Source organism: Hemicordylus capensis, chromosome 3 (genome assembly GCF_027244095.1).
Source record: "Hemicordylus capensis ecotype Gifberg chromosome 3, rHemCap1.1.pri, whole genome shotgun sequence".
NCBI classification, from domain to species: domain Eukaryota; kingdom Metazoa; phylum Chordata; class Lepidosauria; order Squamata; family Cordylidae; genus Hemicordylus; species Hemicordylus capensis.
Window position 1 is genome coordinate 95,596,289 of NC_069659.1, and position 26,794 is coordinate 95,623,082.

Genomic DNA, 26,794 nt, shown 5'->3' on the forward strand with positions numbered 1-26,794 from the left:
CATGACCTCAGAAGCATATTCCATTGAGTCTCATGAGACATTCCCAGCAAGTACAGCTAGTTTTAGAATTCATTTTCATATTTCAACTTTAAACATATTGCAGCCTGCCTTGAAGCCCTTAAATAGGCCAAGGTCTTAATCAAATATAACCAATCTATCAACCAATCAATCAATTAATTATCCATATTAGATGGTAGGCATACACCTCTATCACCTATGCATCTGTCATGTTCTGTGTAAACTCTGTGCAACTGAAATGCTTACTGAGTATTTTGAGACCACATGAAGTGCTCAGTTGTAAGCAAGATGTTCATAACAGGGTGACCAGTTTATAATAGGGTGACCAGATGCAGGACAGGACTCCTGCATCTTTCCATCCAATTTTATAAATCAATATGTTTCTTTGTTTCTTTGTTTGTTTGTTTACAAAGTGCCTAGTCTACTAGGCACTGAATTCAACTCAGAAATTCAGAATAAGTGTACAAAAGGGCAAGGCTGTGTTTATTTGCAGATTTTGTTAGGCTGGAGGAACAATAGGCCCTTTCACAGTAATTTGAGTTGCTCGATCATTTCTGCCCACTTGGTTTTAGAAAGAACCAATCTGCTGAAAGATATGTGGAGAGGAAGGCAGCATGAGCTTGATGTAGAAAGAGACGTAGGAGGGGTGTTACAGTGCAGTCCTGATCTTTGGGCAGGAAATGTGACAAAACCTAGTCACAGGGAGCAGTCGCTGGCAATGTGATTTCTGTGTAAGTTCTTCTCTTGCTGTTACAGGATTGCTGGTCTTGTGGTAGCAAGTGGTTACCGCTGCATCATATGTCTTCAGATCTAGCACCCTTATATAGTATGTCAGAAAATATGTGAGTTAAGACCTTCACTAATTCCAGGTTTTGCTGCATTATAGCAACTCAAGCCACACTAGCCTGAAGGCGTCCAATCTCATTCGATCTTGATAGACCTTCCCCTCTGGTGGTGTCACCTTCCTGCCCTGTTTTTGTTTTGTTTTTCTGGCTGGCTTGCTGCAGGCAGCTGCTGAGGTCAGTAGGTTCAGCCTTCAAATCTCCCACCATGTTCCCGCCTCTGGGAGCTTCCTTTTCCATTTCAGTGTGCCAGGGGTGAAAGAGAAGGACACTTAGCATGCAGGCATGTGTACAACTGAAAACCAGGTGAAGGCATCACTAGAAGAATATTTTCCATGATGACACAGAGTGCCACTAGCAATGGGGATGAGAGCAAAGATAACTGCAGCAATCCTCTGTTAGCCAGTGCAAAAATAAAAATAAAAATGCAGGATCAAAGTTGATTGTTACAAAACATTTCAAAGAGCTTGGATAAGGGTGCTAACCTTCTCTCATCCATTCTTCTCTCTACAAAGGAAAAACAAGCATGTATCATTTGAGACATTAATATTATTGCTTCTCGGGAAGAAAATAAAAACATGAACTATGAAAGTGGCTTCACATTCTGGGCGTTGGGAAAAGTCTGTTACAGTATCAAAAGAAGACATGTGGAAGTCCCATTCTGTAGACTATGAGCCAGATGCTCTTTTTGTGTAAGCTTTTAAAAGTCAATCTTGTGGGTGGTTTGAGAAAGAGAAATTGTAGCAACTCCCATGCAAATGCTCTGCATTTCCACAATATGTGAAATATCACAATTGAACAAGCCCTGCAGGATACCCTGCTCTCTTTGCAATCTGTCTTTGTGTATGGAAAATCACTGGCTGACATCCTTATGCAGGGCCGGCTCTAGGGGATCTGGCGCCCAGATGCAACACTCTGTTGAGCGCCCTTCGTTATCGTGAAAAATAAAAATTTGGAATACAATTAGTGTGTATTCAAAATTTAATACACAAAGATTTTATGTAATTATGTACATAATATTGTATATAATATAATTATGTATTTTTATTTTTTTTTATTTTATTATTATTTTGCATTTATATCCCGCTCTTCGTCCAAGGAGCCCAGAGTGGTGTACTACATACTTAGGTTTCTCCTCACAACAACCCTGTGAAGTAGGTTAGGCTGAGAGAGAAGTGACTGGCCCAGAGTCACCCAGCTAGTTTTATGATGGAATGGGGATTTGAACTCGGGTCTCCCCAGTCCTAGTCCAGCACTCTAACCACTACACCACGCTGGCTCAAATAGTCCGTACCTATGCCTGTAAATTCTACTCAATTAACTCAAAATAATCATACTGAAAATTAAATTGAACATTATACTGCATTAAGCAACTAAAACATACTGCATTTTTTGCATTTTTGCCCTGGATTTTACAGGCACTGCATGTTTTGCATTCAATACTCTGCCATCCCCAGAATCACAGACACAGAGTGATTCCATGCCTGGTATCTCCCCATTTCATAAAACATACATCCCCCATAAGCACCCCCTCCATTTCTGCTTACTGTTTTTGAAATAGGAATGATAAAGGATGCTTCTTCTTTGAAATGAGACTGTGCCTGTGGTCTTGCTTGCTCCCCATGTCTCCTTTCTCCTAGCCCAGAGCAAGCAAGGGGAGGAGGAGAGCCTCTGGTCAAGTTTGAGAGTCCCTTTGCAAAACAAAGAGAGTCCCTTTGTTTTGACTTGATGACTTGTTGACTCAGACTGAGCCAGAGCCCAGAGGGGGCAGCTGGGAGAACAAAGGGAAGCCACCCCACCCACCCCCACCTCTGTGAGTCTGTCTGTCTTTGCATTGCAATCCACTTCGGAATCCATTTAGCTGCCTGCAGAGGATTCCCTGTCCTGAAAGAGACAGAAAAGCCTGTTGCTTTTCTTCAAGTTCCATTGGCACCTTCCCAGACTCCAGTGGGTGGCGCGCCGATGCTACGCATCTCTTGCTTCATAGAAAAAGCCGGCCCTGTCCTTATGAAGCACCAGTGCAACAGGAGAAGCAGCGGTGTTTCTGAAAAGTTCAACTAACTCAGCTCCACTGCTCGCTCGCTCACAGGTGGGGACAAATTTCAACAACCTCCCCTTCCCCAGGAAGCATCTGTGCCACCGAAAAATATGTCCCTGAGGGTCTCACAGTCCTCAATGACATATTTTCAGATGACACAGTGGGCACCCACTAACACCAGTGCAGTGTTAGTTTGGAACTCTCCAGAGGCACTGGTTCTACACCAGTGCTTCTCTCATTGGTACTTTGTTAGTCAGGATGTCAGCTACTGTCCCATGCATGTGCAGTGGCCATGTGCGCAGGCTGCAGGGAATAGTGCCACAGCTGTGTGCAGCCTTTGGAAGAGTGAGCTCTGCACCCAGAAAAGCAGTGAGGCAGCAGCAGAACAAGTAAGGACCTGCTTCTTAAGGGAACTGTTCCCCGCTCCGCCAAACCAGTTCAGCTGTGGGCGCCCAAGCCAGTTTGGCACTTCCCTGAGAAGGTGCCGAACCAGTTTGTGCACCCTACCACCCACCCAACCCGATGGGCAGTAGTATTTCAGGAACTCCAGGCTAAAGCGGCCATTTCTCATTCATTCTGTAAATTGAATTGATTTTCTGTTTTATTCACATGTATGGAACAAGGAAAAGCTAGGGAGAAAAAACAATGGGAAAATAAACCTCCATTTGTTCATGTATCCAATCCAGAAATGAGGTGGTGCGACTGTAGACACCTGGTTTATTTTCTTCTGCACAGCCCACCCCAAAGCTGGTAGTTCCCACTAGCTTCCAAGTATTCATATCTTCACATACCAATGGTCCTCCACTATCTCCCTGAAAAGTTTAAAAAAAAAAGTATCTCAAAGAGAAAATTAGGAAAGCTTGCCCATAATATTTGAAGCAGCACAAGACAATACCCAGTCATTTGAAAACCCTGTGACAGAACAATGGAGAGGTGTCTTGCTACAGCTTCATTAAATCACTTGGTGAAAACTGCCACCTTGCAACACAGTGTAACTATTAGTATGAGCTCATATTTGAATGTCTGTTGGCCAGTAGGATGATAATTCATCTGCCTTCTGACCACATGTGATAAGGATGTGTGCGTGCCTTTCCCTAATCATAAGGGGGGTCCAAACCACTCCTCTACAGGGCTCCATGTGGAGGAGCAGTTTGAATGAAGCTTGCCCCGCCCTCCGCACATGTGAAAGGGAAAGATGCCGTTAGGGTTGCCATGTCCCCTGGAATTTAGGGTAGCCCCCAGATTTTGGTTCTTCCACCCGGCTGCTAAATTCTACTCAGATTTACATGGTTTTCAAATGTGCTGCCCGTATTGCCTGGATTCTACTCTGAATCCGATCACATGGGAGGGCAGAGAAACAGGGGAAAGTATACAAATCTGCCAAATAAACAAATAAATAAAAATGCAAATTAGCAATAGCAATAGCACTTACATTTATATACCGCTCTATAGCTGGAAGCTCTCTAAGCGGTTTACAATGATTTAGCATATTGCCCCCCGACATTCTGGGTACTCAAATTAGTTGTCACATGATTTGCATAATATGCAAATCTGGCCACCTGTATCTGGGAAGCTTATATATGGCAACCCTACTCACTGTGCCAAGAGGAGGTGAAGAATGCACATGCTCACAGCACACACATGTCCTTATCTCATGTGGTCAGCCAGCAGACAAAGTGTCATCTGAACTGGTCCTTAGCAAATACAAATGACCCATTTTTTCTCTACTAGATGCATGAGTCAGCAGCAGCCTTACCCCAAGGTCAGCAGACCAGAGCTGAACCCTAGTGAACTCCTTTGTCACCCTCCCTTTACATCAGTCCGTCTTCATGTCTCACAATTGCAATTCCTTCCCTCATAATATTCTTAATGTTGTTTTCCTCCCAAGCCCTCTTCCCATCCCTTTGCAGATCATGTTAGCCAATGTGTTGAACTATTGCTCTGATCCTATTCCTCTCCTTTTTGCAACCACTCATTAGCTTCCTCTCAAACTGATCATCCACCTAAGAGCAGCTTCCTTTCACATACCTGCCTGTTGTTATTACATTTAAGTAGAATACCTCCCCAGCCGTCCTCTGTCTCCTTCACCCATGTTTTCATTTAACTTTATAATGAAACTCCTTAGGTAAGAACTATTAGTGTGAAATAATAATAATTATAATGGCTGACATGTTACACATCCTTATGAGGTTGGAGCAGAGAGCTCTTGCTCTCTGGAGCAAGTAAACTAGCTGCCCTGTGGGCTTGTCTTGCAAAGCAGTGTGCAAGGAAGGGGATGTGGCTCTCAGGGACACATTTCTTGAGGGACATATTCCTCTCAGGGACATATTTCTACAAGCAGGGGCTTTTGCAGGGAGTGAGAAGAAGCAGAAATCATGTCTGTACCCCCCTCCCCGTGCTCTGCCCCATGAGACAAGCCTGCAGGGCAGCTAGTTCGCTCACTCCTTGTGAGAGCAGAGCTCTTGCTCTGTCCTCATGAGAGTGTGTAATATCAGCTAACAAAGCCACCACCACCTTAGGCTTTATTTTATGAATATTGCAGGCTGAAATATTGTAGTCCTCTGGAGCAAGGAGCATCCAAGTTTCACACAACAAATGAGGTCACAGAAGCATATGCCATTTTCTTCACTAACCATCTTTACCATGTTAAAATGCCCACTCCTTAGGACTATTGGTAGGAGTCTCTCAGACCATGGCAGTTGCAAAAAAAGAGGCATCCCCAGGGCTGGTGCCAGGAGTCAGCATACTCAGGCAACTGCCAAGGGTCCATGGGCCTCAGAAGGGCCCATTTTCAAGCTCCAAGAGCACCTCTGTACCAATAGCCTTTGTATAGTGGTGTTGAAGAGACTCTTGGACAAGGGAGTATCTCCGTTGTTGTCTCTCCATCCTATCCCATCCACCAATCTAAACTCCATCCTAAGCCTTAGTGGGGGCATGTAGGAGTGGGCCCATGGGGCCAGTTTGCTTAGGGCCCTGAAATCTGGAGCTGGCCTCGGTAATCACATATAAGTTTTAGATATACCAAGCTGTGGCAAAGTGGCTGTGTCTATCCTAATAGCACATGCAGCATTCAACCAGGCTCAGCTTTTGGCATGTCACTAGCAAATCCCCCAAAGTTATATTTTCAGTGGCCCAGCGAAAAGCTATCTGGATGAATCATGCAGCTACCATTGGAATGCATATAACTGCCTCACCACAGGCTGGTGTGCCTTACAGTCTGACTTTTCCCCATAGTGGCCACAGGCTGATGGTAGTAAGAACAGGTCCCCGTAGTCACAGCATATCTGGTGCAGACACAGTAAACATTTTAAAAGATATCTTGGAAAATTCAGCTTATAGGGGTCCCCTTCATTGACCCCCTATTTCACTTAAAGTATTTTTTGACAGTAAGAAGAAATTCACCTACCTGGCAGCTGTCTACACCTCCCTTTAAATAACCTGCACAGAGCATTGAAGAAGCTACAATTCCTCCATAGACTTCTCTGTTGTTGCACACCTTGTTAGAAATCAAAGGGACACCAGCATAATTCATGGTGTCTGAAGTGTCACCTGTTTCAAAACAGAAATTATTACTCCACATCAGTGTTTAAAAAGCCATAGATTCTCAAAAATCAAGTACAGGAGAACCTTGTTATCTGCGGATTCATCATCCACAGATTCGCATATCATCAATCAGGTAAAAGTCACCCAACTTCAGCAGATGCAGGGGAAAACACATCAATCTTGTGTATCCACGGGTCGGGGTGATCAGAAATGACCGTGGAGGACCATTTTGTTTCTCGAAGCCACAAAATGGCTCCATTCAAGAAAAAACTAGTTGGGGGAATGGTGATTATTAGCCAATTTGAGGACATTCTGGGGTATGGCGGGGCAGCAAAGCATGGTAAAGAGCTTCCCCCATGTTTCTCCCTGAAACTGGCCAATGTTCAGCCATTTTTAGCAAATTTTGAGCCGATTGGGAACCTAACACCTGTGATGCCTTTGCCCTAATGCCTCAATATTTGTGGTTTCAGTATCTGCAGCTGAAGCCAGGAATGGAACCCCCATGAATATCGAGGTCCTACTGTATCTGAAAATTAAGGAGCCCCATGCAATCTCATCCATTTCATGTATGTTTGTTAAGCAATGATGATCACACTTCTATTCCTTTTTAGAGCTAGCTGGTTCTACTTTTAATGAGCATATGATTAAGAAATGAGGTCAGATAACTTTTAATGAACAAAGAATTCAGAAATCGAGTCAGATTTTCTTTAAGGCTATGTACTGGTCAATGTGCAGAGAAGTCATGCCTAAGTCTCACTGAAATTGGTAGGACTGTGTGTTCCTAACATGAAAATAATGGCATGTACAAATAATGATGTGTTAGGAACACACAGCAGTGTGCTTTGCACAGGAGCTTTGCACACTGCAGGAACTGCTGTGTGTTCCTAACACATCATTATTTGTACATGCCATTATTTTCGTTGCTTATACCTTTGCACAATGGTGTCCACAGCATTTCTGACACTGGTGCAAGACACTGGTGCTCTCATGTAACTTCATGGATGGTGTATTAGAAACACACAGCAGCAGGGGCGTATTTAGGGTGGGGCAGGCAGGGCACATGCCGCAGGCACCACTTGAAGAGGGCGCCATTTCTTAAAATTAATTTTAAAAAAACCAAAAAAAGCCTGCCCAAACCAAAATGGCCACCACGCATGCTCAAATGGCCTCTGTGAGGCCCTAGGCCATACCAGGCCTCACAGAGGCCACTTGAGCATGCATGGTGGTCATTTTGTTTTCAGCTGCCATTTAAAATTTTTTTTAAAAAAAAAATGGCCACTGCACATGCTCAAATGGTCCCTGTGAGGCCCTAGAGGCCAGCAGGGGGGAGGGGGGACCTTTGCAGACCCCCAGCCACGGCCTTTAGGAAGCCTCCCGAAGGGGCTACAGGTAATTTTTTTAAAAAAATAAATAAATAATATAAGTCACTGTACACATATTCAGATATGTGACTTGTATGTGACCTTCAGACTTGTATTTTTCAGCTGATATTATGGTAAAATTATCTGAAAGATGGGTGTCAGATGTTTGGACAGGGGGCGCAATTTCAATGCTTGCCCTAGGCGCTATTTTCCCTAGATACGCCTCTGCACAGCAGTTCCTGCGGTGTGCAAAGCTCCTGCAGGATGCTGTGCAGTTTGAGGGCCAGTATAACTGATAAAATATTTTACTACTCAGTCAACATTAGTTTCAAATGTGAAAATGCTCACCTCCTTCTTCTGTAGCTCCCCATCCTGATATCCAACACATTTTCCCTTCTGGAAAATGTTCTCCAAAATTAGGAAGACAAACTGGCTCTATTTGACCTGCATAAAAAGAAATACCTGCTCTCCAAACTAGCAGTTTCATAATTCATAGCTTTGATATTCATATCAGATGAGAGCAACATTTAGTATTTCATTGATTTGTAGCACTTTTCCTTCAAAGAGCTCAAAGCACGTTAAATATGGTTCCCAAGTGGTCTCCCATACAGACAGCATACAGGCCCAGACTAAATTGCCTTCAGAAGTAGAAATGTGTTGTATGTTTTATATTGTATTCCATCTGTGGTAGTGAAGCTTCTGATGTGGTCCGAATTCAGATGTAGCATGAAATGGGAGGTTGGAGAACCTGCAGTTTCAATTTTAAACTGTAAATTGCACTGCAAGACATTCTTCCAACCGTGGTCTGCCAACCTCCGGTTCCAGGAGAGGGGACCCTCTCCCTGTTGCTCAGCCATGGAGGCTGATCCCAGCAAGTTCCATGGCCAGACTGTGGTCAGTGTGTCAGCACATCAGTAGAGTGGCCCTGATTGGCCATGATATCCCAAGGGGGTATGCCGAGCGCAACTGTGCATTTTCAGAGCCGTCCGCCCACCCTCTGCATGCAAAAGGCATTTAAATCCCTTTAAAGGCCATGCTATGCCAGTGCTTCTTCAGACATTGATGGCACCGCTGCCCTCCTAAGAGCCTTGTACCTAAATAGTGCCACACAAGCAAGATTTCAGGGGGAGGCTGGGGTGGAATATTTCCTTGTTAGGAAAGGGAATGGAAGATGAAGACTTCCTCAGGGGGATATGTATACGAGGGAGGGCAAAGGATCCTGGGGTGTCTGTCCCACAGTGACCTAGGATGCTATTGTGAGGGATCACTCCATCAAAGCAGTCCATGCAGAGCAAAACACTCTCCTGCTCTGCTGGCACCTTGCTGCCAGTGGGCTATCCCTCTCATTACAAGGCCTGTCTACTGGGGAGGACCATGCGGCTTTAAGCCCTAGGTCTCCCATCGGACTGCATGCTCATGAATTGAGCTAACCCAACAATGGGGCCCCCACTTGTGTGCCCCCCCCCACTCTCCATGGTAAAATATAGAAGTGCTGCAACACACACACCCCACTTCCTTCTGAAGCCTTGCATGCATCCAAAGGAGGTTTTGACGCTCCATGTGTCAGAGCCTGGATGTGTGCTCAGATGGGGGTGGGGGGACACCAAGTGTGGGAACGGATCTTTAACCCATTCAAAATTCCTGGGTTCAGTCCGGCATTGGCTGTATGCAGATCTGCTGGCATAGGGAATAAAAAAAGAGGGGAACCCCAGTTTCCAGCAGCCCCAGTAGAGTGGGGTTGCCATTTGGGGGCACAAGAAAAGGTGCACATGACCATATGGTCGGATGGGCTGGCAGAGAGCAAGCTTTGACAGCTACTTCATGGCAGTTGCCAAGACAGGGAGAGCAGTTGCCAGGGTACCCATCCCCACGGCTTTCCTCCATACAGCAACCTGGCTCGATATAGAGGCCCAATGGCCTGACACTCTCATAAGAGAGTGGTCCATTGTTTTATCATCACACATTATTAACTATTTAGATTGGAAAATCTATCCCATCCCCTATGATAGTTCTTCTCGTGAGAAGGTCTCTCCATGGCCTGGCACTCTTTTGAGTGAGCACGGTCTGCCTCAGGTCGTCATCCGTTCTCATCACATATTTCGAATCACTCCTCTGACTGGAAAAATGCCGACCCTAATGACCAGCCCTTCTCTTGAGTAAGCCTAGGGACTGCAAACCCCAAGGGGAAGGGGCTGGGTCCCCATTCCCCAATTTTTGTGAAAAAAAAATAGTCTTGGCTGCTCAAGAATCCCTGGTTGGAGCTGCCTTTAAACGCGATCCTGGGTGTGCACAGCCAGCCATTTGTTCCCCTCCTGACCCTGTGATGGGGTGCCTTGCTTGTGTTGCCACCTGGAGTGTTTGTTCTTATGAACATACATCATTGTCACTTCATTCTCAGGGAGCAAAGCACTTATTGCCCATCCTGTCATCCTGCCCCCTTTCCCTCCTGCTTTCCAGGTGGGCAGAGCAAGGGACAGAGTGGCAAGAGGGCATGCCCTTGTTTGACTATGCTGCTTGACAGGCTGACAAGCTTGGAATGGGATGTGGTGGCATCCCTGTTTCCTGGCAACTCTATAGCTGGGTAGGTTACAGGACAGGCGGGGCTGCTGCTCGAAGAGATGGTCAGCAAGAAGCACCACAGCCATGGAGCGGCCACACTCCCAGGCGGGTCTATGCCACCATCTAATTGAAAATTAGCATGAAACCATGGTTATGGTGGCGTCCAGGATTGGACGTAATGCTTCAGTGGCCAAAACAGAGGTCTCGGCAGCAAATCTTTGTGCAAACCAAATGTTCAAATTGGAGTTTGGAAAGGCAAATCACAGGTCTCTTTCAGCTCAAACCACGGTTGCACAAATTTGGATGCAATGGAGTTCCAACCTCTGCCCCATTTAACTCTGTTATCATGTTATATCTGAATTCAGCCATGGATTGCCAGAGCTGGTGTGATGGGTCAAAATGGAGGAACAAATCAGTTTGTAGCTCAGATTTTTGAGGAAAGGGGAAGTTGTTAGTTTGGCTGAGGTTAAAACTTGAGTTGATTCAGCCCCTTCAGCCCTTTTCACCTTCTGAAAGACTGTTTTTGAGAGTTGGGGGGCCCTTCAGAGTAGCATGGGATATGGTATGTGGAAAGGAACATTGGAGACCTTTCCCTTGCATGAGTGTAAGTGCCTTCCCACCCATTATAATTTAAAAATGAAAAGTTTGCCATCCTACAGTGGGAACAAAATCTGCCATCTGAAGTGGCCACATTACCCTGCCCAGTGGTATGGCTAGGTGTTATTCATGAATCACCAACTGGTCAACCTTCATTAGGGAATTGGATGCATCCATTATGCACATTCACTCCCCACTGCCTACCTGCATCAAAAGACTTTAGACTGTGATGAACAGGTGGGTGGTAGGGTGACTTCAGGCTCAGCATAGACTGCAGTCTTTATGACTCTGGTGCCAAGGTGATTTCCCTTAAGAACCCACATTTTAGATTGATGCTTCTTACACTTTTGGTTTTGTGCTAATGCACCAAATCAAGAGAAAAACAGTTGCTATGTGGTTTGTTCATACTTTTGGATCATGAACTCCACCATATATTTTTTTAGAGTTTATTTTTGGTTCAAGTGTCTCACAGATTTAGATAGTTTATTATCAGTGACAGCAACCATCAATTCTAGCTTTAATTATAGAAGAAAATGAGATGGAAAAACAGGAGATTAAAAATTACCATTGAGTGCAAGTGGATTGGCCAGCTTAATCAGCGCTATATCATTCCCCATTGTTTTAGGTTTATAATTTTTATGGTATATAATTTTGTCCACTAAGTATGGATTAACAAGGTTATCTTCCAGTGTTAGAAAACCCACTTGCACACTCCATGCTCTAGGCAAGAACAAACTGAAACAAAGACATTAGAAGGAGAAAATGTTAGTACTTCTTAACTTTTAAAATTCTTTGCTATACTGGTATTATACATTTTTATGCCAAACAAAAGTGACAAATCTCTAGAAATCAGGCACAATCATATTATGATTTTTTTAAAAAATTGCAAATGTAAAGTGATTATCAGTCTCCTATCTATAACAGTTGTTAGAGTCAAATTTACAATTAACAATAAAGTTTTGAATTTCCAATCTTTCTGTAAATATCCATTTTGCTAATTCTGCTGGACATTCTTTTCATCTGATGATGCATCCAAACATTTTTTTTCATCTGATGATGCCTCCATAAGTACTGATGTACTTAATATTGCATTACATGATTTGCCACTGTGTGCAACACACTTTATGGAGTTTTGTGGTGGCTGTTGGAAAGGTTGTGCCTCATCCAAACAATGCAAAGCTTCCCACAACTGGCCTCAACAAAAGTCTGACATTATCTCTCTTCCTGGCTATTGGATCACTCCTCACTTCATTGTCAGCAACTTTTTTTTGGTAGTATCATTTTGTAGTGCTACACATATATACATTCACATTTACTAAATGTCTTGCATTCGTCAAATTCACTAAATTCCTTTTGGCAGAACCTACCTGCTTCAGAATCTTGTGACAAGGATTTATCCCTCTTTTCCCTTTACACATTACAGCAGTAGTGTGGGAAGTGCTTTTCTGTGACTTCATCCCACAACACTGCTGTGACATTTGCCTGGCACCCAGGGCTGGCCCTACCATGAAGCAGGGTGAAGCAAGTGTTACAGGTGACCGATTGTGAGCCAGTTCTCAGGGGTAGCACAGCAGGCAAAATGGCCCCATGCTGCTTTTCTTATTTCCTTCCTAACAGTAGAGCAGGGTCCTAGTGCAATTATCAGCACCACCTACTGGCCCGCCCTTTTGTGAAGAACTGATTACTGTTTCCATGGCTAATGGTAGGGCTGTGCAGTCATGTTGTTCTGACAGGCATGTCAGACCTGATACGCCCGATGTCAAGCACTATTGGAATTAATTCCATACAACAGCAGGGGAGCCCCAGCAGTTGGAACCCTTGACTAAAATCCCTCCTGTCCTGGAAGAATTCCGTCAGAGTTCTGACATGCCTGTTGGAACTTATCCCCACTATCCATCTCCCCATCCTCCTCCCTTCTCCTGATTTCCCCCTCCATTTCCTTGCCTCTTTCCTCCCTCCTCCCTTACCTTGACCTGATGACAGCCACATTCCTGGTAAAAACTACACAACCCACAATGCACAATGCCAGTTGCCAGAGTCCTAAAGAGGTTAAAGGAAAAGTGGTGTGTTTTGGAACACAAAATGCTGCAAGGGGTAAGTGTGGCCAGGGGGCTATAACATGCCCGAGAGGACACTGCTCCGCTGCTGTCATCAGTTCAAGGTAAGGTGGGGACAGGAGCAGCAGGGGAAGGGTTGGGGGGAGGCAGGAGAAGGGAAAGGGGTGGGGATAAGGATAAGGATTGTGAGGGGAGAAAAGGAGTCTGACAAAATATCAGAAAAATGTCAGGTCCAATCCAACCTGACTCCAACTCCAACAGTCTGGAGGGGTATGTTGGCATGGTATGTTGGCATTCCCGACATTTTTCCTGTCTGGATGAGTCAGATCAGATTGGATCCAATATTTCAGGGGGATGCACAGACCTAGTGAATGGTGGTTCTTTATGAAATGCAATAGCTGACTAGTAGGTCGCACTGTTAAAATAGCACTAGGACTCTGCTCTGCATATGGACAGAGTCAAATCACCTGGGCTGGGATTCTGAAAGTACGCTGAAGTGTGTGAAAACAGAGCAAGGCTGCATTTGCATGCAACATGAAACCAGAGGTTCCTTTACCTCTGGTTTCAGGAGCTGTATGTCTGAATGCAGGCAACTCGAGGAAAAAGGAGGGGAAATGGACCCACAGTTTTCCTCCCTGAACTCCAATCTGAACCTTCAGTTCAGAGTGGAGTTTCACCACCTTTAACTCCGATTGCCTGGTGCCAGCGTTACATCTAAACACTGGTGCTGCATTTCCCCCCCTCACACAACCGGAGTTGAGGGAAGAAGCTCCTCCCTCACTCCAGCTGCTATTGGCAGCTGGGGCTGTCCTTCCTTAAAGAAGGAATTCCTGGCAGCCATCTCCCCTGCCTCTCTGCAGTCAGTGTGACTGTAATTAGATTACTCTCCATTATGTTCAAATGAGGATGGGAGAGTTGTGGGGAGGGGCATGGAACTGCAGGTCCATTGGACCCACAGTTCGGTGTTATGTCCAATGGCAGCCTAAACATACATTTGGGAGAGTGCTGTTATTCTTATTGAGCTTCTTACTGCAGTCTTGAAATACCCCAATTTCAAAATTTGGGGAGGAAGAGAGAATGCACTTAGACCAAGCCCATCAAGATTAGTACCATAATAGTGAACGACAAAACTGAAATGTAGTTAAGTGTGGCTAGGGTGTTCATCTCAATGCACCATGAGCCAAAGGCACTTACACTGATACAGCCAGGCTTGTGAAAGCAAACTGGTTGTGACACTTACTCATAAACACAGTGAGCTGCTGTGACAATCCACCAGGGGGTAATGACTGACCCACCACACAAATGATATCCTTGAAACTGAAGACTGGCCTGCCATGGCCATTGCTGGGACACGGATGCATTTCCACCAACTATTCGTGGGGAATATCTGGTCCTAGTGCCACACGCTGTAGGAATGGGAAAGCAGAATAACTAGGCTCATGCTGTCACTATGAATGCAATTTTATCCATGTGAAGCACACATACCTTTACAAATCCAGACTTTGGCCTATAGTCATATCTGAGTCAAAGAAACATTAGAATATCCTTTCCTTGACTGAATACATAAAAATAAGTTCATGTTTTTTCCTGCTGTATACAGATGAAACTCGGAAAATTAGAATATCGTGCAAAAGTTCATTAATTTCAGTAATGCAAATTAAAAGGTGAAACTGATATATGAGACAGACGCATTACATGCAAAGCGAGATAAGTCAAGCCTTAATTTGTTATAATTGTGATGATCATGGCGTACAGCTCATGAAAACCCCAAATCCACAATCCCAGAAAATTAGAATATTACATGGAACCAAGAAGGCAAGGATTGAAGAATAGAACAATATCGGACCTCTGCAAAGTATAAGCATGCATATGTATTCAGTACTTGGTTTGGGCCCCTTTTGCAGCAATTACTGCCTCAATGCGGCGTGGCATGGATGCTATCAGCCTGTGGCACTGATGAGGTGTTATGGAAGACTAGATGCTTCATTAGCGGCCTTCAGCTCTTCTGCATTGTTTGGTCTCATGTCTCTCATCCTTCTCTTGGCAATGCCCCATAGATTCTCTATGGGGTCAGGTCAGGCGAGTTTGCTGGCCAATCAAGCACAGTACACTGTATACTTTTCAGAGGTCCGATATTGTTCTATTCTACAATCCTTGTCTTCTTGGTTCCATGTAATATTCTAATTTTCTGGGATTGTGGATTTGGGGTTTTCATGAGCTGTACGCCATGATCATCACAATTATAACAAATTAAGTCTTGACTTATCTCGCTTTGCATGTAATGCGTCTGTCTCATATATCAGTTTCACCTTTTAATTTGCATTACTGAAATTAATGGACTTTTGCACGATATTCTAATTTTCCAAGTTTCACCTGTATAGAACTATCACATCTGGCTGCTCCTTTGCTCTTTTCCCTCCTGCTCACCTGCCAGCACTCTCTCTATATATCTGGATCTGTATCTAAAATGTGTCCTATAATTCCTAAAATTGTATTTACAGAAGGAAGATATTTCTGAGAATTGCATCATGTTAATATTTGGGACACAAACCACCAGGAAATTCTACTGTGCCGGGTCCATAGTAGTGAACAGGAGCAAACAGCTCTTTCACAGCCCCCATTCATTTCAATAGTACATACATAAAAGAACTTCTTCACATTATTGGACTTTAAGTTTTCACCTTATTCCCCAGCTTTGTTGTGAAACTGGAGTTAAGATTCTGCTCTGTTATTTGCCACTAATTTCCCAAACACTTACCCAAACATTTTAACACAATCACATTGCCTGAAGTACACTCTTCTCTGAAATGAAAAAAGCAAAAGAGGTTAAAGCATATCGCTTCCAGCCTTCCCTTTTCTTTTTCTTCACCCACCAAGTACCTGGAAATTATACTGTGTTCAGTCTATAGTCCTATTCACAGGCGATGTTCGACACACTTACATTCTGTGTACAATGTACACAGGTACAGATCTGTACGCACATACAGTTATTCACACATCATCATGTTAAATTAACTACAATAGTACTTACTTTCTGAACCAATATTTGAAAGGGTCTCTACCGAGGTCCACTTTTTAAAAAGAATGCAGGTACAGTCATTTACACAAAAATATGTGCATGTGTACAGACATATGAATGCACATACAACATAATGTCTGAATAGCGCTTCTAAGTCTAAGCCAAAAAAAAAAACACATTATCCTAGTCTTCAAAGCATTCTGCCTGCCACCAGTAATATTTATGAGACAATGGCTGGAATACATAATTTTCCATTTACAGAAATATTCAGCATTGGCTATCCTTTTTCATGTGCATGATCATGCTCCTGGGGGTGTCCACACACTCCATAATGGAGTCAATTTCTCCCCCTCTCTTCCCTGCTAGCCCTCAATTGGGCATGAGTAATACACAGGTGTCACATTACTCCCGAAGGGAGGGCTGCCTGCACTTCCCATATGCAGCTGCAGCACCTCTGCTCTTCCTCAGGGTCCCCAGAATGTTCTGGGGAGGAGCAGGGAGGAGCAGGGTGATTGAATCTACAATTAAGACGTGTAGACAGTTCTCCCTTTGGAATAAATGCTGGACATATTGTGGCACACACAGCACTATTTGGCTGCATCCAGATGACAGCCAGTGAAGAAGGGAGGGGGGAGGAGGGGGATATATTGATGTGGTGGTTTACCTTATTTAATATATGGTGAGACGTCATCTGAAATCAATACACATTTTTCCTAAGATTTTATTAGGACTAAATCAAGATTCTAGTGCACACAACTGCTTTTGTCAAAGAAGAAGCAGTAATGACAAAGCTGCCCCAAAATACAGTCAACACAGCAGTATGAAACAATGCTTAGTAGGCAGATACATAACCTTAGATTCTTCAATTCCTTGGAAACATTCCATGAGAAAGCATTCTGTTCCACTGATTACCCCATTTAGGCTTTCTGTCAGGTATATTTACATCTCTCTTTTTAGTGAAGAATCTGAAACATACCGCAAGTAGGTTGCGTTTTGTGGTGATGTCAGCTGATCAGCTGATAACCAGTGATTTGCAGTGACAAAATACTTCTGAAACTCATATTCAGTGGCAGCCACCGGGAAGCCATCCGAGCTCACAAAACTGCAAATAAATCAGAATTATCAAGCAAATTCTAATATATTTTTAATATGTAGTAAAAGCAGCAAAAACAAAATTCCCCATTTCTAGGGAAGCTCCTGCTAATGCAATTAATGTCATCTTCGGGAATATTACTGATGCATAAATAAATAAAAATAAAAACCAGCACTTTAGGTAACAACCCATCCAAATTTTATCACTTTCATTCCTGTTTAGATATAATGTCAGATATAATGAGTGGGAGTTGACTTTAGAGCAACATTTTGAATGCAATGCTTTTCTTTTAATAATCTGAAACTTTTTATTTCCATTGCCGAGCATTGATTCCCATAGGCCTATGCAGTACCTTGAGAAACCTAAGTATTTACATGTAATTCTCCCGTAGTTGTCTTTCCAGTCATCTGAACACACAGTCCTCCAGTTTCCAAAAGCAAACACCTGCAACACCGCCTTCTTGCCACTTAGCCTGACTGTGGGTTGCAAAAGAAGAGACCACAGATTAGTTGAGAATATCTGTAATTTCTCCTGCACTTGATTTTTTATTATATGAGTTATAGACTTTGATTTATAGAACAAAAACAAGTTTATTAAGTGGTCCACTGAGAACTCAAGTGTTTGACAGAGAGAGAGAGAGAGAGAGAGAGAGAGAGAATCCCAGCTCCAGGACCTAGCAGCTGTTATAGTCCCAATATCAAGTGACAGCCAGGACTCATATCCTGAGAGAGAGAAGTCAGGTGAATCCCCATGATGAACACCAGTTGCTGAGGCACAGGGATGAGCAACAAGGATGAGCAGAGCAGTGAGAAGACCCATGAAATCAAAACTCATTCAGAATCCCCAAAATGGTCCCCATGAACCAGGTTCACCCAAGGGGTTGGACAGAAACCTCTTGCCCTTCAATGCCTCCTTGCCAACACAAGGAATGCATCATGGGAGGTAACTCAGAGAGACAGTGGAGTGTTCTGCTCCAGGTTCAGGGAGTGGAGCCTGAAGTGGGTAATCAGGGAGAAGAATTACAAAAGGGCTCAGCTGGAGCTGGGACTCCATTAGTTTAACTTGCTTCCTTGGAGCACTCCAAGGGCCTGCAGACCAACCTCACTTTGGGAGACCTCACCTGACAGGGCAGCGGCAGAGTGAAGAACTGCAGTGGAGATGCTCAGGCTGCATGCAGTCAAGCCTATACAGATAGCTCTTGCTAATGTACCAAATGCCACCTAATGGCTCAGCGGGGAAGTAACTTGCTAAGGGAGCAAGAGGTTGCTGGTTCGAATCCCCGCTGGTATGTTTCCCAGACTATGGGAAACACCTATATCAGGCAGCAGCGATATAGGAAGATGCTGAAAGGCCTCATCTCATACTGCAGAGGAGATGGCAATGGCAAACCCCTCCTGTATTCTACCAAATAAAACCACATGGCTCTGTGGTCACCAGGAGTTGACACTGACCCAAAGGCACAACTTTAATGTACCAAAGTGGAAGCTTCTCCATTAGGGGGCCTACAAGACAAAAGATGCCCCACCTCTCATCAGTTTCAGTGGAAAAACTACCCTAATCAGATCTTTTGAGTTAAGATTCACCTCATATCTATGATAGGTGGCAGTTTGCTGAAATCCCTGAAATCCTGGGTCCCCGAGGCTGGGGGAGGATTTCTGCCTTTGGCATGTATTAATGGCATGGTTTTGCGCCTCTGAGTGTGTATGTGTGAGAAAGAGACTCATGTATGACTTGACGCTTGGCTCACTTCATTTTTTAAAGTTATATGCTGGGCCTCTTCCTATATTTGGTGTCTGATTAGGTTAGAGCATTTTCTGATTAGGTTAGAGCATTCTGATTAGGTTAGAGCATTTTAGAGCATTTTCTGAACCCAATGGGTTCAGTGGTGGCACCAGAAAGAAATTGAGGGGGCAGGGCAAAGAAGAGGCAAAGTGTGTTTATGGGTGGGCTAGCGATTTCCAAAACGGGTGTGCGCATGGAGGGGGGCAAACTACATGTCTGAGGGGCCTTCATTTCTGATCCTGCTCATGCACCTTCTCCAGCTTGAAGTATGAAATTTTCTGCACCTGGTAATTTCCCTTAATATCGCACCAGTGGGTATAGCATATTTACAAGCAAACTAATGCACCGTGCAATTGGTCCAAAGCCTTAAAAATATATATCCTAGAATTTGATTTTTTAAAATAAATAATCCATAACAGAAATAATGTTACCACATCTATACTCATCCTCGCCATCTTTACAGTTGAAGACACCATCACACCTTGCTGTTTGATCAATACATTGAAAGGATGACCTGCACCGAAACCTCCCAATACAGTTGAAGTGAACTGACAAAATGGAAGAAAGCACACCATGAATGGACAGCAGAAGCTTGGGTTGTATTTTTATAAGTGCTTTATAAACCAAGTTAGAAACTGCATACCTCCTGCTGAATTAAATCTGTATTAGGAATGTTTAAAATGCAGTTTGGGAGTTACATAATGCTATTCTGGCATTATTGAAATTATCACAATCCCATCATCTGCAGTGAAACAATATTGTAAGGTCTGGCTGCCCTTCAGCACTGGTAACCATAGTTTGTTTATTCGCGCCCCCCACTTTCTCTAGTATTTGGTTCACATTAACATAGGAACATAAGAAGCTGCCATATACCGAGTCAGACCATTGGTCCATCTAGCTCAGTATTGTCTACACAGACTGGCAGCGGCTTCTTCAAGACTGAAGGCAGGAATTTCTCTCAGCCCTATCTTGGAGATGCCAGGGAGGGAATGTGGAACCATCTGCATGCAAACATGCAGGTGCTCTTCCCAGAGCGGCTCTGTCCTTTAAGGGGAATATCTTTCCAGTGTTCATACATGGACTGTCCCATTCAAATGCAACCCGGGCAGAGCCTGCTTAGCAAAGGGGACAAATCATGCTTGTTACCACAAGACCAGCTCTCCTCCCATTCATAATCTGTGTACTGTACAAAGTACACAGATTGTTGATCAGTATGTATGTGCAGTTATGCACACAAGTCCTGTCCAGGTGTAGTTCTACTCGTGAACACAGTACCTGAATAAGGAGTCCATAAGAGTTAGCCTGTAAGTTTTGCCCTCGCACTAACACACTTTTTAATGCTGCACTCCACCCCCATTCTCCACAATTACAACAGTTCACTGTAAAGACAAACCTACTCATGAAGAGATTCTTTATTAGCAATATGCAGGGGTGCCTGCCTAATCACATCTATTACCTCTCCAGGAGTAGAGGGTTTATTTATTTAGAAAAATGCTACAATCTGGGGTGGTTAAAAAATGGAGAATTGGGATGGGTGGAGTTTAGTGTGCATCACAGTGGGGGCAATGCTTGCCAATATACTCTCAGGGATTATGTTGCTGTGAACAGTGTCCCCCACAAAACACCTGATTTGCATAAGGGGTGTGCAAATAAATTCAAATTCAAATCAATTCAACTCGAATCTAGGTGATTCAAGTGCTATGAACCAAATCACCCCTTAAAAGGGCAATTAATTTTGAATTTGCATCAAATTTTCAAACTTTGATTAGAATTCTATTCAAGAGTCATTAGATACCTTATTCAAACCATTCGGGCCCCATGTTTGGTTAAAAAAGGTGCCAAAACAGGTTTGAATGGATTCAAATTTGAATTGAATTTTTGAGCCTGATTCAAATTCAATCCAAATTTGAAATGAATTTTCAGAATTTGATTCAAATTCAAAACCAATTGAAAAATTCATTTCAAGCACATCTCTAATTAGCATAAAGCCATTAAAATAGCAGTAGTTTTATTTTCAATCCCTTTCCCAATGATCTCATTCTTCAATCCCTTTCCTAATGATCCCATTCTTTCCTAATGATCCCAATCCCTTTCCTAATGATCCCATTCAATCCCTTTCCTAACGATCCCATGGGCTTGCCTTTGATCCTAATGGAGCAGTGAATTAGAGCCTGCCCCAAAGCTTCATGCTTGAGCCTCATGGCATATGATTTAGATCCAGAGTTCTATATAATCGCTGTTACATAAGCCTCTTCTAATGTGATTAGAAAAGGACAGTGTACTTGCCCGTTCACAAAAGTGCTGGCCAGTACACTAAAAATGCCCACCTCTTCAGGTGAATGTTGTAAGCATGAGCGGGGCAAGAGGGGGAGTGAAGGAAATGATGGCTGTGCCAGTGGGGCAGGATTTCCATTCCTGCTTTGGACAGTGTACGTTTGAGTACACCGTCCTTTTCTAATCACATCTGAAGAGGGCTCAATTCTCATTGGGAACTGGAAGTCAGTATGAGCAATGTCTGCCCACTGAAACTAGTCATGAGAACAAGCCCTAAGTTCCAAGGCAAGGTTCATTCTGTGGCACGTGCCAGTGGTCATCTTATGTATCCACTTTGTTATAAAGATCTCACAGAAACTTTTTTCTTTTTCTTATTTTCTTATTTTTAGAAAAATTAAATATGCAACCTTTGGCAGCAGGTTCATCCTGTTCTCAGCAGGAGCCTCATGAAAAATGCAAACCCTTGAATGGTTAATTTGGAACCTAATAAATAAGTAATTTGTACTCACCACCCAGGCCAATGGCAACTGCTATGATTACAGTGAGTAATAAGGCAAGGATAAGTGGAAGCAGCCGTATAGGAATTAAAGGATGGCACTGAGGTGTCGGGATCTCTTCTGGAAATCAAAGAAAAACACCAGCCTCTGGAATAACACTTGCAAAATGAGGTTTTGTACTGAACATGTTCCATTCTAACAGTATTACTGTTGAGATGGCTGTATCTGCGGAGGCCTTGTTTATGTATCCTACTTCTATGAGGCAACTCTTTCCTTATAGTATGTCATTCTCATTGTCCCCTGACCATTTTTCTCAAGGGACGAACAGTAAAATTTGCTTCCACTTTGAAATGTTTTGGCCAAGTGTGGGCTGTTTCCAATCTGCAGTGGATTGCAGAATCTGGAACGGAACCAACGTGGGTTCCAAATCCCACTCAACACATGCACAGAGAAACCCTGTCCATACTTTGAGGCCTCCAAGTGAAAGCGCCATCTCCTTGCCTGCATAGGAGGCAGCCATGGTGCAGCTTGAGGCCCTGGCCACCTGTGCCCGCTTCATACACTATTTACAAAATGTGTGCCAGATCCATTCCAGTATTACTTCCATTCTGCTTGGAGCCCAGAGTATCATCCTGCATTTCAGCTGGAAATCACCATTCCACCCTTTATATTTTCTAGCACTGTCTAGATGATCCCTTTATCAGTCCAGTCCAGGTAATATACTTTCATACATTCACCGAATGTGAAAATGTTTGACTTGGGACTGAACATTAGGCTATCCAGAAATTTCTGAGAGCCACACCAAAATTCACATGTATTCTGAAATGTATGAGATCTGTACTAAAATTTCAGACTGAATCCAAGGTGAATCTTCAAGAGAAAACAGAAACAACAGCTTGTTTTATCACAATTTGATCCCCTCATTCTGCATTCCTGCAATATTATCTTGAAAAGCTTGGTTGCACTGACATCTCCCACCTAATCTCGTTTAATTCTATTTATTATCACTTAAAAGTATGTTTCTCACTTACCAAAAACCTCCATTCCGAGTCAGAACAGAGACGCTTGAACTGTGATGGACTGTGACTCCCTTGTACTCTCTTTTTCCTGACTATGATCATATAGGGGGGCTTTTAGGTGAGGTAGTACTGCTGTTATTTTGTTTTACCGCTTAATATCCAAGAATCCCACGGCTGACTTTCAGTAAATAGGCATGTGTGACAATGATCTGATGTTTATATAGCTTCAAGGTGACAAATCCCATGCTGCAGTGCAACTTTGAGCAAATACAAAGCACAATAACATCCAGAGCCTAGAGGGGCTATATAACAAAGCAAGAAATGATGGGAAATGCACAATGTATCCACAACTTTCAAACAATGTCTGGCTATTCTAGCCAAAATCTATTGCTTGATCCAGGGAAGCTGATTTGGTGATGGCATTCTGCTGAGATTTAAGTTTACTCTAACCACAGTTCAGCCCTATCCACAGGATCCCCCAAATGGTCATTCTGACAGGATACTAGGCTCAAGTACAGACAGCAACAGAGGACTAAAGTTTGGGCAGATGTTCTAAAATTTCCCCCAGTTTTCTTATGAAACAATGGCATGGAATTCTCCAGCTTCCCTGAGATCTTCCAACACAAGCAAAAACACATTCAGAACCAAGAAATAAGAAATAAGAAACAATTTCTGTGTATATAGAAGACATAAAGTGCTGAATTGTTTTCTTTGCAACTTAAAAGTGTAAAAGGAGATTTCCCATACTTCACATCCAAGGCTGTAATCCAGTCCTTACCATTTTCATTTTCGCTGGGATCTACTTTTGCTTGCTGTATGCAGAAAAGCTTTTTGAAGAAAAGGCATAGTTCAGCAGCACCTGGTAGTTCATCATCTGTAATTTCAACAATTTCAACAGAGCTAGGACGGGAATCTGCTTCTTGGACCTGAACAGCAGGGAACAGCATAGGTACACTGTAAGACACTGCTGGACCAATGGAATGGCAAATATATTTGATGAATGTATTTTCCAAACACATAAATAAAATCAGAGCTGTCTGTTTCCTCAGTAAAGGGTTTTTCTGAGCCAGTTTGATCTATCACGAACTTGTTTGAGATATACTTGCTTCTCGAGAAACGCAGAACTGCTAAGTCAGCTCTAGGAAGCTATTCTAGGAAATGTTGATAGGAGTCTACTGGCAGGACTAATTTGCATTTATACATTTTGGATATCTATAAGAATCACCTCAGAGCCTTCACATGGAAGTTTGTTTTTTGTTATATGACGAGGAGGAGGACTATTAAAGGTTTAGCTGATTTTTGTCAGTTATCTTATTATGGCGTTTTGTACTCCTCTATGGGATAAGATGGGAATTTTGATTATATATTGGTGGATATGTGGTTTTGTATTTACAATACATATACAGTGGTCCCTCTACTTACGAAATTAATCCGTTCCGAATGCACATTTGTAAGTCGAAAAATTCGTAAGTCGAAAAGCGGTTTCCCATAGGAATGCATTGGGAACGGATTAATGCGTTCCGGAGCCTAGAAAAAAGACCCAGACCCCCAGTAAGGCTTGCAAACTGCACAGGAACATTTCTTTTCAAGAATAAACAGGCAGTAAACAGGCAGGCAAGTCAAGGAAACCGCATGTAAAATTCGTAAGTCGAGGAAACCCCATCTAAAAATTGGTAAGTCGAGGAAACCCCATCTAAAAATTTGTAAGTCGAAAAAAACGCATCTAAAACCGGATCTAAAACTGCCGTTTGTAACTCGAAAAATACTTATGTCGAGTAGTTTGTAAGTCGAGGGACCACTGTACTATTTCTGTTATGGCAGAACTAGTGTTTTTTTAATTTTTATTTTCTTCTCCATTGATCAATCTTGTTTTGAATCGTTTGAATATTTAGTTGCCTAATAACTAATTAAACTCAGGGGGAGTGTTTTGTGAGAGGTTTAAATTCTATTTCTTCTCTGATGATTAGATTTAGTTTTTAGATCTATTTCCTTTTTCTTACAGATTATCCTTACTCATTTAAATATACTTAAATATTATTATTCTGCTTTTTCCCTTTTTATTTGGCTGTGGACAAGTCCTTGCTCTTACTCATGTATGACTTTGTCGATCTCAGAGCTCTCAGAGATGTAACCTTTCTGTTTTTATTTATATTACTAATAAAAGCAAAAATTCCTCTCCCCCCCAAAAAGGAAAAAACAAATTAATATCAGAATAAATCATATTATAACAAAACTTAGAATTCAGTATTTGGAATATTTGTTTGTTTGTCTTTCAAATTTGTATACCTCAAACTTTCATCTCTGGGTGGTTAACAATAACAATAAAACAAGTTAAAATATACCAAAAAAATCTTAAAACAATTTAGACAATCTAAAGGCAAAACAGATTAAAACTTAAAAAATCTAAAAAGCTAGAAAAGCTTGGGTGAAGAGGTGGGTTTTCAAGTTCTTTTTAAAAAATTGTCAGAGATGGGGAGGATCGTATTTCAGTAGGGAATGCATTCCACACTCTCGGGGCAGCAATCGAGAAGGTCCATCCCCGAGTGGCCACCAGCTGAGCTTTCGGTTGTTCAAAGTATGTCTTTCTAGAGTTGACCTTTGAACAATGGTGAAACAGGCGCTGATTTCCATTCCCACAGGTGCAAACCACACATCAATACATTGAAGGTAATGTAGCTACTATCCTAAAGTGAGCAACTTGAGGAAAGTCCAGAAAATCAGTTCTTCCCTTATATACTGTATATGATCAGTACTCTATGCTCATTGGACACAGAACCCCTGGTCATGACAAATATTTCTGAGATGCATGCTAGGGTGTTCTCTGAGTTCACACAGAGCATTGGCCAGGTTGTTGGGTCTAGATGCACAACTGAAAGTGTACCCTAGAATGTTTCTTAGCACTCTTTGTGACTGCCATTGCAATGGAAATTTAGTCTTATCAAACTAAATAAGCTGTCTATCAAGAAATGTGTCTGCTAGTACCAAACTTCTCATCAAGGAACTCCTGTTAAGCTTCTAAGGAACTTCAGAGTCCTTATAGTCATCCAGACTGAGAACCAAATGACCTCGCGAATGTGGTTTGAGGATTGCACTAACAGGCACAAGCCACTGGGAACTGTCCACATGCTGTTGAAATAAATGTGCTCTTGCACCACTTCCATTCAAGGCAATTGAGAACCAAAAGCCAACAGAAAAAATGAGATGCATAAGCAAAAACTTGACCCTGCTATAGCAACTGCCCATGCCGTGTCTCCCTAGGGAGGCTTGAGAACCATTGCCTCTTTAAGAAAGAGAAAACCTGCTTTCAAAGGTATGAAATGCAGTGCAGATACAGAAGAGAAATGTTTGCTTTCCACTTACCTCTTCTAGTGAAGCCATTGTTCAAAGCAAACCTGCTTGCTCTTTTCATTATAACCAGTTAGGGACCCTGCAGTTGCTCTGCAAATATTTTCATTGAGCCATCTGAAATTGCTAGCTGAATAATCGTAGCAGAAGACATTATTACTGGCGTCAATGTAATTCAACCTGCCCACGGGTATCAGGTAGCTAAAAATGGCATCACTCCAATGACCAGGAGGGTACAAAGGCAGCAATCCATTTAATTAACTCTAATCAGGAAAAGAAACCTTGCAATATTTGCAAACATTTCCCAGAATATTTCAGGAAACTGTGCCAGGTGTACGCTTGCCTTGTCTTTTCAGCCGAAACAGCTGAAACTTATTATTTGGTTGGGCAGTTTGTCTTTATTGATTCAATGGAGCCTGCCTGAGGTACACCAAAGAAGATCTTAAACGATAGTCCCTAGCTAATACTGCATAACGTTTCAGTAACAGAGAAGAGGCTTGCTTCAGGAGCATAACTATAATAGGGCAAGGGTTGTCTGGGGGCCCCCCCAGAGGCAAGTCACATGACTGACTCCCCCAGCCGTGCATCCGCCCGGGCTTCCTTCAGTTGTATTCATCCTCTGAAATTGATGTTAAATTTTACTATGCTTTTTGTTACCATTATTCAGCCTCATTTAAGATTTCTTTCCTTTATGAGCTGAGCTTCAGTGAGCAGGGGCATTTTAAAATCTTGTCTCTGGGCCCACTCCAA

At 42.9% G+C, this 26,794-nt stretch overlaps 2 protein-coding genes across 2 annotated transcripts in view; one reads left to right on the top strand and one right to left on the bottom strand.

Annotated features, from left to right (window-relative positions):
- Positions 1–368: 368 nt before the first annotated feature.
- On the bottom strand, positions 369–26,077 carry TMPRSS3 (transmembrane serine protease 3). The gene is made up of 13 exons (XM_053305847.1): positions 26,060–26,077; positions 23,478–23,625; positions 21,693–21,800; positions 19,341–19,457; positions 17,480–17,603; positions 17,011–17,136; positions 15,774–15,817; positions 14,256–14,421; positions 11,524–11,693; positions 8,151–8,246; positions 6,305–6,447; positions 3,558–3,710; positions 369–1,367 (listed from the first exon to the last, which is right to left on the bottom strand). The coding sequence occupies exons 1-13, from the start codon at positions 26,075–26,077 to the stop codon at positions 1,341–1,343; spliced, it is 1,440 nt and encodes a 479-aa protein (XP_053161822.1). The 3' UTR covers positions 369–1,340.
- The window catches only part of UBASH3A (ubiquitin associated and SH3 domain containing A), a 42,245-nt gene continuing 34,823 nt past the window's right edge, over positions 19,373–26,794 (top strand). The window contains exon 1 of the mRNA XM_053305841.1: positions 19,373–19,505. Within this exon, the coding sequence (XP_053161816.1) occupies positions 19,483–19,505 (23 nt within the window). The 5' untranslated portion in view covers positions 19,373–19,482. The remainder of the gene's footprint in view (positions 19,506–26,794) is intronic.